Source organism: Microtus ochrogaster, chromosome 10 (genome assembly GCF_000317375.1).
Source record: "Microtus ochrogaster isolate Prairie Vole_2 chromosome 10, MicOch1.0, whole genome shotgun sequence".
Classification (NCBI taxonomy): Eukaryota; Metazoa; Chordata; class Mammalia; order Rodentia; family Cricetidae; genus Microtus; species Microtus ochrogaster.
In genome coordinates this window covers 26,734,557-26,748,359 of record NC_022016.1, presented here as the reverse complement: position 1 = coordinate 26,748,359, position 13,803 = coordinate 26,734,557, and the positions used below count along the sequence as shown (strand labels likewise).

General features: G+C 45.3%; 1 protein-coding gene across 1 annotated transcript in view; it reads right to left on the bottom strand.

Annotated features, from left to right (window-relative positions):
- The window catches only part of Mtap (methylthioadenosine phosphorylase), a 41,101-nt gene that overhangs the window by 9,884 nt on the left and 17,414 nt on the right, over window positions 1-13,803 (bottom strand). Inside the window, exons 4-5 of the mRNA XM_005352722.2 lie at window positions 13,186-13,353; window positions 113-215 (exon numbers count right to left, since the gene is read on the bottom strand). Of these exons, the coding sequence (XP_005352779.1) occupies window positions 113-215; window positions 13,186-13,353 (271 nt within the window). The remainder of the gene's footprint in view (window positions 1-112; window positions 216-13,185; window positions 13,354-13,803) is intronic.

The following is a 13,803-nucleotide window of genomic DNA, read 5'->3' as shown; positions in this document are numbered from 1 at the left end:
AAGCTGAGGGAGGAAAAGTGATTGATACCTACTCTGCAAACTGATCTACCTGCAGATATCAGCCCAAGACTGTATACTCTAGTCTAGTAAGTCTGTCAGACACACTACAAACCTCTCTTGTTTTGGGGCAAAACGGTTCAGCCATTGGGATATGGCACACTCCTCTGGCGCTGCTGTGACTTCCATCATAGAAGGTCTGAGGCCTCAGGGATGTCCTAGAAAGAGAAAGCGGTAAGGTTTTGACTTCTGTTACAGCATCATCTCTGTTCTCTGAGGGTCAATGAATCCACTGTATCTGGACCACTCCACATCCAACAGCTGTAGATAAATGAAGGGAATTGTCACAGATCATCTGCAGGTTTGAACCGGCAGATCTTCTAGCTCTGGGTTGGTTGCAACCATGCTCCTAACCAGGAACAAAAGTGTACCCATTTGAGAAGGTTAATTACACCCTACCGGGACCTGGGGGAGGGCGGGACAATCAGAAACATTCATCACAACACAGATGCCACCAGTTCTATTTGTTAGATTCTGAATAAATGTAAATTATACGTATTGACTCAAACCATGGTCTCCCTAAACCATCAAATCAGATCTCCCCAAAATCTTAAAATACTTTTTAAACCATTTCTTCGATCAGTCCATACAATGTTCTTACCCACATTCGACTGTCCTATCTTAAAATAAAAATAATTCCTGTTTCAACCCTCGTCACATTTTCCAGGCCATTGACCCACTGAAGAAAGCAGCGGGATTGTCCTGCTCCACAGGGAATCTGTCTCCTTGCTCAGCTTGCTTCTCCACCTGTTTTCCTCAGATCTCAAGTGTTTCCAAGTGTTCTGCTAAAATCTGTTTTGGAATTCACAAAAGACAGGTGAAATCGAATTCACTGCCAGCTTATTCTACTTCTTCCTGGAAGTTTTCAGAAAATAAAAAAAAAATACAAACTACCTTTTATGTGCATTAACTACTGAGTAACTCAGGGAAATCGTACCCCTCCCGTCCCTGGCGCTTTCCGACAGAAGGGAAGGTGAGGGAGGGAAGAGACACAGGAAAGCTGAAGCCAGAAATCTGGTGTCTTTTTCCAGGGGTGGGAGTGGAGTAGAATGAATTTTTTTTTTCTGGTTCCATCTACACAGCTGGCTCCTTGGGCTATGTCACACTCAGTGACTCCAGAGGGCATCAAAGTCACCTCTCTTGGAGATGAAGAAGCATGGAAGAATGCACACCTCATCTCTACAATTCCTGAGTCTTTCCCAAGCACCTGGAGGAGCCAGTTAAGGCCTCAGCAAATCCAGCCGAGGCTGAAGAACGGGTCAAGTGACAGCTCTGGCCTATGTCTGCCATGTCATCAATGTCCAGATCTGCCTGGTCTCAGTCTCTGATGCTCCATGCTGTCTCCATATCCTCACTTGCAACTGGGATTATGAAGCAGAGACACAGGAAAATTTCCTGTAGTAACAGGTATCCCTGCAGGGCTCTCTGTCTCCCCACATCTCTGCCTTGCGGCAAACACACAAAAGAACGCGCACCACATCATGCTGTTACTTGATATTGGCCGACTGGTCTTAATTACCGTTCTCAAATGCGAACAGTTTATATTTTTCTCACTAAATGTGAAGGTATCTAATTATCAGTTACATGGTTATAGCTAATTCTGTATACTTTTTTAAAGCCTCCTATTTCCTAATAAAACATAGTACTTGGCAGGCCTGGTGTCACATGCCTTTGATCCCTGCATTCAGGAGGCAGAGGTAGGTGGATCTCTGTGAGTTCCAGCCCAGCCTGGTTTACATAGTAAGTTCCAGGAAAGCCAGAGCTACATAGTGAGACTCTATTTCAAAGAACAAACCAAATCATACCAAACCCACCAAACCCAGAGTGCTCACCCCTTCATGTATAAAGACAATCAAGATGCTCTGATACCCCAGAGTAGAGATATCTTAAGAGTTAGCTGCAGGCCGAGGACACAGAGAACTCGACCCTGCAAGGGACCCCACAAAAGAGAAAAAGCAGTATTAAAGCCACCGTTTCATCCCCCAATGAAGATACACTTGCTTGTGGCATCTGCACCACTAACTTCAACGCCACTGTGTTCAGTGAAATGGTGAATGATCACAACCTCAACTGTGATAAATACAATTCCTTACACTAAATGAGTTGACAGAGCAAGACCACAGCCTTGAACCACAGCCGAGAAAGGTGGAGGGCAACCCCCGAAAACATTTACCAACATGTGTGTCATCTGTGGAACACGTGACTTCTTCTGAGAACCTGTCAGAGAAACTGCATCTTCTGGGACTGAGCCAATGCTGAAGAGAGACTGTTACCAAAGCTGAAAGGTCAGTTCCGGTTTCCAAGAAAACCAGCTCATCTAGATTCACAATTACAGTGTGTGGCTCAATCACCGGTGAGTGATATGGGCAGGATATGTGATATATCCTTTGGTTTGAATTTCTTTTAAAAAACAAAACAAAACCAACATGTCTTGTACAAGCTCCATAACACCTCAATTTGTATCTTTGTACATTTAAAGGTTTGTATAACTTTTAAATTCCTATGTTGAAATCCTACTCCTTAAGCTACCCCTTAGATGCCTAACAAGAATTTAAGACCAAGTCATGAGGAGCAGGTACCCAGTCTGACTGGTACTAGGGCCCTTACAAAAGAGGATCCAGGGAACTAAGTAGTTCCCTTTTTACTACAGAGGACACAGCAAGAAGATGCCAAGAAAGCCAGATGTTCTCAGACACCAGATCTCTTGACACCTTTCCTCCTGTCCAAAACTGAGAAATTTCTGTTTAGAAGCTAATTACCCTACAATATTTTCTTATATCAGCTGAAACAGACTAAAATACCCACTTGCACCCTTACTTAAAGATGGAAAGAACAGTAAAAACTTCAGTGGCTACCTCTCAATACACTCAGATGCAATCACACCTCAATGTCACATTCGGGTAATGCCTACCCCACACCACGCTTATCCCTAGAAGCTATGATTCCGCTACCTTATGCAAAGGGAAATAAAGGCAGCAGATGGCCAGAATGAAGCTGACTTTAAAATAGATTATTCTGGATTAATTTTGCGGGAACAATGGCATCATTAGAAGAGTCCTTACACGCGGCAAGCAGGCAGCAAACATGTAGATGTCAGAGAGATTGACAAGAACTCCATCCACCATTTCTGGCACTGGACAGACGTGGGCCATAAACCAGAGTGTGGGGGACAAAGGTCAGGAAATGGACTCTACCTTAACTGCACCCCAGAAAGTAACAGGCCCTTGCCAAAACCTTTTTTTTTTTTTAAAAAAGAAAAGGTCAAGTAAGATATTAAACTACAAACCAAATAATAACAAGACAATAAATTTGTGGTAAGCACCTACGTTTGTAATTAACATTTGTAATTATTGTTATAGCAGCGATACAAATATTTCTGTAGTTTGACACATGATCAACCCAGTTACGGCTTCTACAGCAGTAAAGAAGTACTGGCGAAGGCCTGCTCCCTCTACCAAAGTAAAGAGACTTGTTGTGCCTCCTGACTAAACACAGATTTCAGGAAATGACTAATGGGCTGCTACGAAAGTCACCCTGATCTCTGCACCTTAGATCCTCCTGTATTTAGAAGGGGGGGAGGGGACAAAACCACTCATCCCTAATGGGCTATGTGAGGGTAAAATGAGATGCTGCAAGACAAGGGCCTGGCACTGGCCCCTGCTGCACAAGGACATCTGGTTCTGCGCTCTCTTCTCTCAACATGGGAGCTGGGATTTTCAAGGAAACCTCTAAAACTACTTGACGCTGCCAAGTAGGAATACAGAAGCTATGCTAGCTAGCTTCGTCTCCGTTGCTGACAAAATACCCTAAGACCAACTTAGGAGAGACGGGGTGTTGGTGACAATCCCAGGTTGCAGTCTATCATTGTGGGGATGTCAACGTAACAGAGGCTTGAGAAAGCGGGTCACATTGTAGCCACAGAATAATGCAGAGAGAGAATACATGCCTACTAGCTTACTCCCAGGCGGCTCTCCCCTCTCATGTTATTCAGGACCCCTGCCTAGGGAATGGTGTTGCCCACAAGGGACTAGCTCTCCCTACATAAATTAACAATCAGGACAACCACCCACTGGCCAACCTAACCTTGATAACACAGCGCTGAGACTCTCTTCCCGGATAAGCCCCCCCCCCAAAGCCCAAACAAAACATCAATTGGAAAGAGTAAAGGAGACAAATAAGGCTTGCACTGCCAAGAGATATGAGTTCATGGCACTCTTTCAGACACAGACCAGGAGAAAAACCCAGAGAAAAACTGACAGCAAGGTTGTTGGTTAAGTAGGGTACCCTTGAGTTAGTTGGAAGGCTCATTTGTTAGGTAATTGACCTGGGTGGTGGTGGCAGCACTCAGAGGCAGCGGGGGCACAGAGGTAAAACTTCTTAGGAAATAAATGTCTCTGAATGAAACCTCTGTGCCTAGCAAGCCCCAGTGTGAGTGAATGAGAGATATGAGTCAGCAAACTTGGTGCAAAGCAACGCGGCTTTGCTCACAAGGATGGTTTCTTGGGAAGGGGTTCTCCCAGCTCAGCTCCAATCAGGAGCACTCCCAATTGATTATATTAATAACAACAACAAAAAAAAAAAAAGGAAGAAAAGAAGAAACAACCAATGGATGCTTATACCTCACTATGAGAGACTCTTCAATTCTTCTTTATTCTGTGTTGTATCTTGAGAGCTGGCTGCAGTACGCAGAGCAACAGTGTAAGAACAAAAATTCTAACTGTGGGAGCTGAACAGAGAACACTTGTTGCTCTTACAGAAGACTCAGTTTGGTTTCCGGCGCCAACATGGAGGCTTGCAACCATCTACAACTCTAGTTCCAGGAGATCCACTCCTTCTGACCGCTGAGGGCACCAGACATACATGTGGTACACACAGACACACAGGCAGAACATCCACACACATAAAATAAAATCTTAAAAAAAAAAAACCAAAACCAAAACAACAGCAACAAAAATCTTAACTCTGATCAAGGTAGCAAAAGAAAGCTGTTACCATCTCCTTAAGGGTTAGGATTTCAACACAAGAGTCTGAGGGTCGTAAAAAGACACTACAGCAAGGATTTTGCTCAAGACTCTGATAGGCAGTCATTTAATCTCCATCTGTACACTGTAGGGAAAACAACAAGGAAAGAGGAATGTATTTGCTAATACTGTTAGTGTTTCCCAAACTTACTAGCCCTGGCTCAGATTAAAGTGAATATTTTATCAGGTTGTGTAATCAACTGCTCCAGGTTGTTGACCCAGAAACAATAGCCACACCTAGGTAGACTGGCAGAGAAAAGTTCCACTCTTCCCCTTAGGATGCCAGACTGTGAAAGTAGGAAAAAGCTTGCTGGAAAGGCTTTGGCATTTTAAACTCCACTAATGGGTCAGATTACCCTTTTAAAAGGTCCACTTCAACAGCAATGATTATATTTCAGTAACTGTCATCCTACGAGCAGGACGCGAACACTTTCTTTCACAAGGAATTATAGGTAATCTGACAAACGTTCACAAGACAAGAGGCGACCACATCATAATCATTGCTGTTCCTCCGGAGAGAGGGGACAAGCGGAGGCTCAGGGCTCTCTAATTAGAAACTTAGAGAGGAAATCATTCCTCCCAATGTGCCAGAGATCCACTAGTGACATCAAATGACAAGAAGGGCTGAGGTCTACGAACATAGCTCACCAGAGCGTCCTTTCCCTTGCTTGAACACCTGCTGCTCAGTGCCCTGAGATCCCCAGGCCCAGGGACTCTTCTTGGTTTATGTCACTTACAGGAAGATACATAAAAAGTAGCTAAAGGGCTAGTTGGCGGGAGAAGGGGGAGCACCGTGCCGGACAGCGGGAGGGCTCAAGCGCGCAGAGACAACAAGATGCAGCTGATGCAGACTCAGTGATGTGACAGAGGGTCCCAGCAAGGACTGAGGATGGCACTGGCAGAAGACAATGACAACATCGGAGGTGTTTGGGTGTAGGAGGAGTAGGGAGAGGCGGAAGCAGGAGGATGAGGGGCAGCTGAGGTGACAGGCTCGAGAGTCTTGAGAGTGGCCTAAGCACAAATCCCCCAGGGCTTACTTGCTAGCAGGCTAACAGCCATCTCTTTTAGCTAGGTCTCCTCATGCATAACGTCATGAAGGATCACTGCGTGCCTGCAATTAACAGATGAAGGCACCCAACTCGACAGCAGCTGTGTTTACCACAGGACATGTGGTAATGCTGTGAAGAGCTAGAACTAAACTAGGTTCCGGAGCAGAATATAAAGACAAACGACTTCTGGGGGGAGGGCGCGCCGACCTCACTCAAGCACATCTAGGTAAAGGAGAACTCGGGATACATGTTAGGGATGAAAGGAAGTGTAAAGACAGGGAGGGAGGGAGGGAGGGAGGGAGTGTATGTCCAGTAGTATCTGCTTCCCTACAAAATCGAAAGTGACACTCTCAGCACAGAGCGAGGGAGATGCACGAGAAGGACCGGAACAGGACGGTCCTGTCTGCCCATGCCTCTGAGAGGAGGGGCATCGCGCAATGCAAAGGCTCCCCGAGAAACTCTTCATCACGAATCTCCATTCCCTCCTTTTTTGTTTCAGACAGGGTCTGTCTCGTGATGTAATCCAGGTACCCAGACCGTCCTCAGATTCACACTCTTTCAGCTGTGGCCTCCTGAGGATTGAGGTCACACCCGCGAGCTGCCAGGCTCAACTCAGGAGTCTTTGTGTCTAATCACAGACCCTACCTACACTTAAGATGAGAGCATACCCCCATAAGAGCACATCCATCACCAATGACATCATGGGGGAAGCCCAGGGAAGGGCTGTATCTCTGGGAGGGGGAAACGAACAGGCATAATCTATGGGCCCATTTGTCTACGGCGGGACTTTCCTATGAGTCAGGATGCAATGGCAAACCCGGGCCTCTCCCATTCTTCCTGAAAGAGGATAAACTGGAAAGGAAAAAAAATTCTTGAGAGCACAACAGAATCCAACACCCTTAGAACTCTGAAGCAGACGAGGATACTGAAGGACAAAGGCATCCGAGGGAAGAGCCAGCCAAAAGCTGGGCGTCTCCACCGCTCGCTGGGCAGCTCTCTGCATTCTTTAAGCAGTGCCTAATCAGGGTCCAGAAGTCCTGAAAAGCCACATGACACTCCAAATCACGCTTTGTTTTCTTCAATCTTTGGGACTTGGGGCCGCACCATTTTTCATTGTAAAACAAAATGTTCCTGATAAAGGTTGGCATTAAAAAAAAAAAAAAACAACCAAAAAAAAACCCCAAACAAACAAACAAAAAAAAACACCTCATCTTCCTCCTCACTGGCATCCTTGTTTCACCTGGTATTTTGAGTCACAGAAGTGGATGGCACAGGGAAGAAAGGGTATGTGTAGAAATTGCTGGAAGTCCCCATCCCCGGGCCCCTCCAACTCCTGAATGGCAGGACTGTATTATATTTCTTCTAGCCAGACAACAGGACCTGTAATAGTATCTAACAGTGATTACTTTACAAAGTGGAGGGAACATGTGTCACAAGTAACAGAGGAAGAGACAATAGAATGTCTCAGGCTTTGAGGACACTGGGGAGGGGCCAGCAGAGTCCTCAGGAGAAGCCATTCCTGTGCAACACTTTACAGCCTTAAGAAGTATCAGCTATAAAGCTGATAAGCAACCTTAGGACAAAGACTAAGTAACTGCAAAATGATGCTTCTAAATTTGTCTAAGTTTCTCCTGAGAAATGTGCTTTGTTTATACAAGGCCCTGGCCAAGCCACAAGTAGGGAGGGGGAATCTACATATCCTGGGCTTCCTGAGAGGCCTCATCCTAGATACTATTGGGCTTAGGACACTGCATCTCCAAAGACATCTGTAAAAAGAACTGTTACCAGGGGCCCAGGGGCAGGAGAGATGGCTCAGCGGTTAAGAGCACTGATAGCTCTTCCAGAGGACCCAGGTTCAATTCCCGGACCAGGTGGCAGCTAACAACTATCTATAACTACAAGATCTGACACCCTCACACAGACATACATGCAGACAAAACACCAATGCACATAAAATAAAAAAAAAAATTAGAATGGTTATCACGGAGTGAGGAAGTAACTACAGAACCCATCTGTGAGTAAGTGGGGTTCCTACAACTGCTCCTTGAACCTTATGTAGCAGAGTAATACTGAAGATCAGAGGCTACTGGGATGAAAGCACACATTAAATTCAAGGAAGAAAACCATAAAGCCCAACTGGAGCCCTGAGAGAAGCTGAGCCATCTCTACCCACATGGCAAAGCTGGAGGACTCCTGTGTGACAGCTACCCACCCCCACTTACACAGCTGCTTTGGTTTCCCATAGGTGACAAGATGAAAGCCAGAGGTACCCACCCACACATGAAGGTGTACCCACCCACCCACAAAGGTGTGCACTATAGGAGACAAGTCTGAAATTACAAATGGTGGAAGCCCTGTAAGGTCCTTCTAAAAGAGAAACACGTGACAAGATTCTCTTAGACCAAGTAAAAGGTCCAGTTCTTTTTTTTCCCTTTCAAATGAACTGTTTAGTGACCATCAAGAAAAAGAAAACAGCACAGTGGGTATTGCCAAAGATCACGGTGGGACTGGCTACACGCCCCATTCCACAAGAGAGGCTACCAATAGTGCACACAATACCGCTGATGTTCTTGATCAACTCCCTAAAAATCTACCATCTAGAACAGATTATAAGCTAGGCACGCTCAGGGCAGAACCAGATGTTAAAAACCAAGACCACCAGTGTGAAGATGGCTAAACAAAAAGAGGTCTGGCAAGAAAAACTTACAATAGAAATCATGAGAGCCATGAGTAGAAAAGCCCAACCTCAACTTTTGGTACTGGCCAATATAGTCAAATGTCTTTGATGACCTGGAGGGAACCAGATACAGTTAAATGCTCTGAGAAAAAGAAAGAGAGAGAGAAAAAGAAAGAGAGAAAGAGAGAAAGGAGAGAAAGAAAAAAACAGAAGAAAAAAAGAAGCAGAGCAAATCCCAGCTTGAACTGTACTGTTTTCAATGGTCTAATCACTTATGGTTCTGACACTTGTTGGCAGAAGAAATGGATTCATCAAACTGAAGACAGCAGGAAGCTGTCACCATGACAACCTACCGGGAAAAAGACTTGTATGGGTTCTTAATATGATCAATATGAATCCTGTTTCCGGGCTTTGGTTTATGAGGAACATTTCACAAGACTCGCGCCATGTACGCATCAGAGGACTTGGACACGAGGATGTGAGGTTGACTCACTGTGAGTCCCTCTTAAAAGCATTAGATTTCTGCTCTAATAAGAAAACGTACGTCCTTGACAGACACTGACAGGTTAGGAGCCCTTGTCAGAAGAAGAGGTCATTCTTTTCCAAAACTCCTTCCTCACCCTCACAGACAACATTTTAACCAACAGAGTTGAAAATCTGGGAGGAGAGAAGGGGGGTCGTGAGAGCAGGAGAGCTGGAGTGTGCCTGGGTTGGGCACTCGGTCCAGGCTCCTATCAGATCCCAGAGGTGCTTCAGGCTTCAGGCATTTACAGGGAAGACAAGCATCCTTCAGTTGCCACTAAGGTGATCATAGAAAGCAAAACGTTTGTCTAGAACTTTAATATCAAAGAAACCTACTACCTTCCTTATTTCCCATGCTTGACAGTGAAGTCCAAGTCAAGTTCCTGATTCTTCCCTTGCCCTGAGCAAGCTCTGGCCCATACCCACCAGGTAGTTCTGACAAATTGAGGATATGGGTGTGAATGGTTCCTAGAAGTCAGATGTGAGTCTCATATTAATTCTGAAATTTCCGTGGCCACATAAAAAGAAAAGAAAGCCTTATCAAACTTTATATACCTAAAATTTTAACCACTTGAGATTTCACTGTAAATCAGTCTCTGATGTTCACTAGACTCTTTTTTTCCAGCATTCCACCTTCTTAACAAATGGTTGCAGAGACTGGAGAGCAGTTATTAAAGACTCCAAGTATTTCCCAGCACTTTCACTGGGTTGACATGAAAACTCCAAGAAGAATGGTGTCATAGAGAGGCACAGCAATACAGCAGTAGAGTTGGGGACCACATGCAACCCCAAAATACTGGATTTTAAAACTGTAAGAGAAACCAAGAGCCTCGTATCAGAGAGTGTGGCTGCATGGTAAGAAGAGTGGTGGGTCTTCAGAAGGGAAGATGGAGGGAGTTGCAAGGTGTGGATTCTAGAACCTGGCAGCAATACAGTGTCAGGCAGGCCACCTGTGCTCTGCACTGCAAGGAAGAACTGGAGGGTCGTCAGCTCTTCCCAGCATAGTCAGAGTTGTCACAATGGGGAGACACCCTAAGAGGAGGCTGCTGTCTTCATGGCTGGGCACACCAAAAGCGCCTTAAGTTCCTATGCTTTCTTTTATTGATTCAGCAGATGTCCAGCCTCTGAAAGTGTATAGGTCCGGGAAACCAGCTGTGACTTACATAAGTTTGAAGATGTACAAGTTCAGTATCTATAATTTTAACCACCAATATATAAGCAATATAAAATGAGACTCCATGGTAAAATAACACTCCCTAACACGACGATTTGCATTGCACAGGAAAGCAGGAAGCAATTCTATTCAAAAGCAGTGCTGGATCTTGGAGGCCTGAGATGAGCCGTATAAAGACTCACACGTGCATTAGGGTTGAGACTGGTGTGCCCAGGGCTGGCAAAGCATTCAATGCCTTGCTGGCACTGGTTTCTCACACACAGGTACACTAGAAAGGGTTAGGCCTTGAATGTGAAGGGCGAACCGAGCAGCCCACACTTGTGGCGAGCTGTGGACTGCAGCCTACCTCCCAGGGTCCACAACACCAAGGCTGCTGGCACGAACAGAACCCTGAATTCATACTCCTTAGCTCTGATAGACAAAGGTGGAGTAAACTCAGCCTCCATATCTCCCACACAATCTAAATCTTCCCAGAAAGACCTCACCTCCTCAGCAAGGAACAGTATGACTTTTCCTTGATCTGCAGTCCTACACAGTGCTCAGTGTTTAGTTTGAATCAGGGGCAAAAAAATCCTTGTCAGTGATGAAATGTTTACCAGAAGCTCACCACATACCGATGAAGGACACAACCCAAGAAGAAAACTTGGGCGACCGTGAATAGGTGAGCATTGAGTGTGGGAGCAGCCAAACTCATAGCACAAACACCAGACATAAACAACAGGTCAATCCAGATACACAAACAGTGTGAACAGTTTCATCAACAGAAATCGTCCAGGCCCCCGACCCCGAAAAAAAAAAAACCTACAAAGAAACTTCAGGATTGATTATGCTAGGGCTCAAACAGACTTTATAAGGAACTGCAGGACATCTGACCCAAGAGCTGAGGAATTCTTCCCGGAATTGTCACCCCAAGAACCACATTTCAAACCACAGAGCGACTGTTCCCCAAGTACCAAGAAAGTGAACTAATTCTTTGGATCTTATCTGCTCATAACGGGAAAAAAATATTAGAAACCAAAAAGAGAAAACGCAGAAACAATATATACAGAGATGGAATGTACTTTTCAACAACCAGGGATCATGGAAGGAATTGAAACTTAAAATATATAAAGAACTAAAAAAAGAAATCAAAATCATAAACAATCCAATCCATAAATGGGAAAGCAAACTGCTTGGAGTCTTCTCTGAAGTAGAAACAACTAATAAACACATGTTCAACATCTTTAGCCATTAGGGAAACGTCAGTCAAAAGCACGGTGAGATTCCATCTTACCTTAATCAGAATGGCTCTCTTCAAGAAAACAGGCAACAAGGTTGGCAGCAACACAGAAGGAAGACAATAAGCCCTCACTAGCTGTTGGTGAGACTGTAAATTAGTCCAGCCTGTAAGAAAATCGGCCTGGAGGTTCCTCAAAGAAAGTGACAGCAGCAAGACCTACCTTGCCACGCACTGTGGCCCGGTCTGCGCTCTATGCGCTAGACCCCAGTTCGCAAGCTTCGGGCAAGGGGCTGGAGGTTGAGAATACTCATGCAGAGACAGACCGACAGACACGCAGACCTTTGAACACTGATACCAAAAGCCCCCTTTATTAGCACCATGTAGGCTTAAATACACTGCAGTCAATGGCCAACAGGTGAAAATCCCATCCTCTGATCCTCTAAGCTAGGCACAGCTTCTAGTAACTTTAATTAGAAGGTTCTAGGAGGGAAGAGCAGCTGAAGGTCAGGACTCATTAATCCCAACATCCAGCCGAAGGCCAGGACTCATTAGTCCTACCCGGCCTTTGGCGTACACCTCGTGTTTCCATCAGCGTATTACAGAGACTCTTTCACACCTAGTTTTACTACTGGCTATAGCCAAGTCACAGAACCTACCCTGATGCCTACCCACAGATTGGGAAAATGTGATGTACTGACAACCGACAATTGCCATCCATAAAGAAGACAATGAACATTTGCAGCAAGATGAGTGACCCTGGAGGGGTTTTGTGTGGCAAAATAGGCAAGACACTGAAAGACAACGCACGACCTCCCAGTGCAATCGAAACCACAGGCCCAGAAGCGGAGGAAGTGCATTTACCAGATGCTTGGGAGACAACTGGCCAAAGGATATCAAATTTCGGTTAAGCAGAAAGAGTAAGTTTCTGAGCTCTCCTGTATGGCTTGGTGATGTGGTGTATCTATTATATACTGAAAATCAATGTTTGCTGATGGGGAACTTCAGCCAATCACATTCTGTTTAGGGTGTGTCCCCCTGGGGCCACAGAAAAACAGGTAAAATATCCAGGTGCGCTTGCCTCTTCCTCTCTTTTGTTCCCTGCGCTCCTGGATCGCTGGAACCCTGGGTTTGTAAGTTTCCTTTCTTCTGTTTATTAAAAGCTGAATCTTTTATTATATTAAACTGGTCTGGTTAATTCTAAATACTGATCGACCACGCCCCTTCAGTTTGCATCCAAACTGATCTGTGAGGGGATAGGTGAACATATACATATAAATCATCATGCAATGCCCACATATATCAACTATGTTCATAATAACTATTTGTCAGTTCAGTTAAAAAAAAATACAAGCCTACAATGGAAAGCTTACAGCGATTCTACGTCCTGCTCGCCCCACTCCCCATGTTACCCCCACATCATCCTGCACAGCTGGAAACGGAGAACTACAAGGCCACTTACCCCTTACCTGTCAATGAACTGATCGACGATGACCATGTCACCAGGCTGGATCTCCTCTCTCAAGGACCCGCAAGCTGTGGTCACTATGACATGTGTACAACCCTCTTCCTTCAAAGCCCAGATGTTGGCCTGGTAGTTGACTTTCGAGGGCATGATGGTATGCTGTCTCCCATGTCTACGGAAGGAGATGGCAGAAGGATATCAGCCATCAGGACAGGGCATCTTCACAGTCACAAGGAAACAGTGACCCCGCCCACCCCTTCAGCCTACCAGAGTAAACTATGAAAACTGTTCAACACAGGAGCTCCTGCTGCCTTTGGATAGCAGACCAGCTCTTTCATGGCTAGTGCCATAGGCTGAACGAAATTGTTGTTTGTTTGTTTGTTTTGAGACAGGGAGGGATTCTGTGTAGCACTGGCCATCTTGGAACTTCTTCTGCAGACCAGGCTAGCCTCAAACTTAGCAGATCTGCCTGCCTCTGTCTCCCGAGTGCTGGGATTAAAGGTATGCACGATGGCCCAGCCCTGAGTCAAAGTTCTTGAACTATAGATCTAACCCCAACCTGGACCACAGGATTTGCTGTGTACTTAGAGACCGGGTTCTTTGTACTTTTTTTTTTTTTTTT